This window comes from Phasianus colchicus, chromosome 17 (assembly GCF_987193195.1).
Source record: "Phasianus colchicus chromosome 17, bPhaCol1.hap1.1, whole genome shotgun sequence".
NCBI classification, from domain to species: Eukaryota; Metazoa; Chordata; class Aves; order Galliformes; family Phasianidae; genus Phasianus; species Phasianus colchicus.
In genome coordinates, this window is record NC_143452.1 from 391,249 (window position 1) to 396,075 (window position 4,827).

General features: G+C 50.6%; 1 protein-coding gene across 1 annotated transcript; it reads left to right on the forward strand.

The window, feature by feature from the left end:
• The first annotated feature begins 247 nt into the window (after window positions 1–247).
• Window positions 248–4,449, forward strand: LOC149915570 (endogenous retrovirus group K member 8 Gag polyprotein-like). The gene is given in 2 exon segments (XM_090152140.1): window positions 248–1,903; window positions 1,906–4,449. Coding segments are annotated over 2 exon segments (1,680 nt in total). The 5' UTR covers window positions 248–951; the 3' UTR covers window positions 2,634–4,449.
• Window positions 4,450–4,827: the final 378 nt, after the last annotated feature.

Below are 4,827 nucleotides of genomic sequence, written 5' to 3' on the forward strand. Positions count from 1 at the left end.
TCTCCCTGCACATCCACAGGCCACTTTGGGATTTATGTGTGGGAAGCTGCACTGTGGTATCTGAGGTCTCACTTGGCCCAGCACTGGAGGAACCATGCACAGAAATCTTGCAGAATTGAGAAGCCTGCAGCACTTCCTCACTGTTGTTTTTTATTGAAGAGCATCTTGGTAGAGGTGTCACAGCAAAATAGCAAGAGGGACAATGCCTTTCCATCAGCCATCTCCCATATCAGAGTACTGCAGCTGATGATAAGTCACCAAACAAGGTGCTGAACTGTACCCAGAGTATTAGGGGGGCTCCAAGTAATGGCCACAGCCCGGTTGGCTGGTCGCTGTCATCCTCATTTCTTCTTCTTCTTTTTTTTTTTTTTTAACAGAGAACATGTGGAGAGACTGACTGAGGGATGGTTGCAAGACAAGGGCCACGATATGATCAAGTTGGTGAAACAGTAACAATCAGTACGGGATTCCAGGCAGGGACACTGTGCCCTTACACTGTGCCTTTACCTTGAAAGAAGAAACAGAAACCGGCTGTCATGAGGCTGGGAGTTTGTAGATATAGGGAGTAGAAACCGCAAAGCTAGCTGCGAAGGCCGATTCTCACAGTTGAGGAACTTCCAATCATGAGCCTCGCTTTTGCAATATGTATGAGCTAATTATCTCATGAATAAATAACCACATTGTACTTAATAAAGTTGAGACCTGTTGATCATGATAGCATGAGACTTGTCTCCCGTGGTCCTTTCTCCGACAAATGGTGACCCCGACGTGATACTCTCCGGACACCACGCTAAGAGAGGGGGACTACGTTGGGTTCGGGTCCCGCAGCTAGACGGACGGCGACAGAGAAAAAATCTTTGTAGAACTCCGCACCCCGAGCGACCACAGCGGTGGGACTCGGCCGATACGTGCTGCCGAAGCTTGGAGGTCTGCAACGGTACCGACGTGAGTATGGACAGGCAAGCAGCATATGAATTATTTACCGTCTTCTTAAGGAAGCGGCAGTTTAAGGGAATAGATTTAGATAAGGATCTCCCTGTGTTGTTAAGTCATGCAGTTTCTTTTGGGTTGTTTACGAATCCCCATTCAGTACATACTTTGGAAGAGTGGAGACGTTATGGGGATAAGTTGTGGGAGTTAGTCTTGGAGGAAGATAAGCCAGCAAAAAAGATGAGTAAGTTGTGGAAGGCTGTGCATAACGAGTTATTGATGTCTCAAGCTGAAAGGAGGGCAGCGCAGGGTGCTCAGGCAGCGCAGCAGCAAAACAATGAGTATGGTCTCGGTCACTACGCCCCCCCCCCTCCTTCCTCCACGGTGCTAACTATACCACCATCCGCACCTGGGCCCTCGGCACCCCCAGACGAGCCCACGGACGCTGGCAGTTCCGTGTCCGCCACGGGTGGGGAACCTTCTGATCCCGTCCCGGGGGCTGAGTCAGACCTCGCAGAGGCTATAGTTCGGGGAAGGCGGGAGATGTGGTCCATGTTAGCCAAACAGGGAATGGAGGAAGGCGATGCCGACCTCTTACAGGCGGCAATGGAGCAGCTACCGTTCCCGGGGGTGTATGCACCTTTGCCACAAGGAGGAATGCAGGCTGAGATTCGGAATCTGGATTGGAAGATGTTGTCTCAGTTGCGAGCCACAGTGGGGTCCTACAGGGTGACGAGTGAGCCAGTTAAACAAATGCTAGACTACATCTTTAGTGCAAATACTCTCCTGCCTGCAGATATTAAGGCGGTAGCTAGACTAATATATACCCCCCATCAGCTGCTCTTGTTTAACGCCCACTGGCAGCATGAGGCTACAATATCCGCCACAGTGCAAAGGGGTCCTGGGGATCCGCTAGCAGGGGTCACAGTGGATCATTTGATGGGTCTTGGTCAATGGGTACGGGCGGAGGCGCAGGCCCTGATATTTGTCGGGAAAGTATGGATACAGCCAGGAGAGCCATGAATAAGATAAAAGCCCCTGGAGGTACGCCTATGTATATGGGCATAAAACAAGGGCGGGATGAGCCGTTAGGTGACTTTGTGGACAAGATTATGGAGGCCATAAAAAGGGCTAATGTGTCCGAGCACATGCAGGGAGCTTTGCTTAGACAATGTGTATTGCAGAATGGTAATTCTTCAACCCGATCCCTTGTTAGCACTATGCCGGGGGATTGGACGCTTCCAGACCTGTTAGAGAAGGCTGCTTCTATCCCGACGGGATCACAAGCCCTTTTAGTCAATGCTTTGCAGTCATTAGGGGAAGGGCTGAGAGAGCAGGCAAGGGTTTTTCAGGATCAGTCACAATCAGCACACTCACAGGTGTTAGCAGCCCTTGCGCCCCTCCAAGCGGCAGCCACGGCAGTCCCTCGCTCCTCCGACAATTCCCGCATGAAGTGCTTTCGCTGTGGAGGTACGGGACACGTTCATCGTGAGTGCCGAGCGACTGGGATTTGGTGTGGCAAGTGTCAGTCAAACACGCATAACGCCACTGCCTGCCGTCGGAAGTCGGGAAACGGGAGGAGCAGCGCGAGCAGCGGCCGCGCCCGGACACAAATGGCCGCTGCAGCATCGACAACTCCCACCAACAGCAACTTCAACCAGCCACCAGAGGGAGTCTCGGCTTGGACCTGGCAGCCTCAGTAGATGTTACTATCCTGACAAGTCAGCCCCATCGAGTGCCCACTGGGGTATTTGGTCCTGTCGTCATCCAGGGCCGAGAAACAGGAGGACTTTTGTTAGGAAGATCATCTGCAAGCATGATGGGGTTATTCGTATTACCTGGGGTGATTGATGCTGATTTCCAAGGAGAAATTGTGATAATGGTATATACTCTATACCCTCCGATAAAGATACAGAAAGGTCAACGATTGGCTCAACTCGTTCCGCTACCACAGTTATCAAAAGGACTAACGCCGGTGAGCTGTCTGCCAAGGGTCCAAGGAAGTTTCGGCTCTACTGGAGGATTAACCCTTTTCACCATCGATCTTGCATCCCATCCCAGAAAGTTGTGTAAAATATCCTACAAGGATCATAACGTTACTTTGATGGGACTGCTAGACACAGGTGCGGATACATCGATCATTACTCCTGGAGAGTGGCCGTCTAACTGGCCACTTCAGTCTTCAACGACTACTGTAACTGGGGTCGGGGGAATGACATTGGCTAACCGAGCCCCCACCCTTACAGTAGAAATAGATGGCAGAAGAGCCACAGCAGTGTTCTCTACTGCACCGCTCCCGCCCACGGTTCCCTGTCTGATTGGCAGGGACATATTGGCCCAGCTCGGCCTTGTTCTTACTAACGAGCACCCTTTAGTGTGACGGCCATTGCTTGGACTTGAGGGTGCTGGAATGGATGGCACCACCTTTGCAGAAACGAAAAACCATAACCACAAAAATTGAAAATTTGGCATCCTTAATTCAAAGAGGACGTTTGCGGATTCTGGAGATCAGTGGCTCAGAGCCCACATGGATTCATCTGCCCATGGACAAGGTGACATTAGATTGGTATCTACTAAATTCTCCTAAGCTAGCAGAATTGCTGCTGGCCTCTGGCGCTCTCGTGGAAACGGGACCGTTGATTCCGCGAACCCTACGATGGATCGGTGAATGGAACTGGATCACGACGCCCTTGCGAAGGGACGGGCCCATCCCCGGAGCTGTGACAGCCTTTATGGATGCTGGAAGGAAAACACGTAGAGCAGCTATTGCCTGGCAAGAGAAGGGAATCTGGCGACAGCATATAGTTCAAGCTGTGCCAGCGGACAGCCTGCAAACCCTCGAACTTGCAGCGGTTGCTCGGAGTGGATTCCTGCACGTTGGACTAAACCAGCCACAGCTCCACAAGCTGGAGAGCGTCAGGAACCTACCACTGCACTTGGAGCTACTGGTCCGACCGCACCGGGAATTCCTGCGCCACATCCTTGGGCCAAGATCGGTGAACGTTCAGATGCCTGAGCAAGGAATAATACTACTTGAAGCTCTTGCAGAGTACCATAATCTGGGTTCAAATCATCATTGCTGTTTTACTGTGCCTTTTTCGCTGCCTGCAAAAAGCACTTGCAAATCTTGTTGAAGCAAAATGGAATGCTTCTTTCCTGGTCCAAAAAGAAAACGGGGGAAATGTGGAGAGACTGACTGAGGGATGGTTGCAAGACAAGGGCCACGATATGATCAAGTTGGTGAAGCAGTAACAATCAGTACGGGATTCCAGGCAGGGACACTGTGCCCTTACACTGTGCCTTTACCTTGAAAGAAGAAACAGAAACCGGCTGTCATGAGGCTGGGAGTTTGTAGATATAGGGAGTAGAAACCGCAAAGCTAGCTGCGAAGGCCGATTCTCACAGTTGAGGAACTTCCAATCATGAGCCTCGCTTTTGCAATATGTATGAGCTAATTATCTCATGAATAAATAACCACATTGTACTTAATAAAGTTGAGACCTGTTGATCATGATAGCATGAGACTTGTCTCCCGTGGTCCTTTCTCCGACAAGAACATTTCTTTTTTTTCTGTAGAAAAAGCTCTTCAGTATAAACATATTTATTGTTTCTCATGTGCACCCTTCTGCCCTCCAGTATCTTTCACAAAACACAGTGACACAGGCAATCACCATGGCACAGTGGGCTAGCAGTGATGTGCGTAACATGCACCAAGGGTTTATAACTTCTTGGAGTGGCTAACTGGGCTGTTGAAGTGGCCAGGATTTCCTGAAGTAAAGACTTGGTGGGCTCACCTACAGGAGCCAAACACACCTGCTGGCAGAACAGGCTGATGGCTGGAACCTTTGTTGGTAGCACTGGTTGGGCATGGTGGCCCCACTGCGTGGTGGTCAAGCA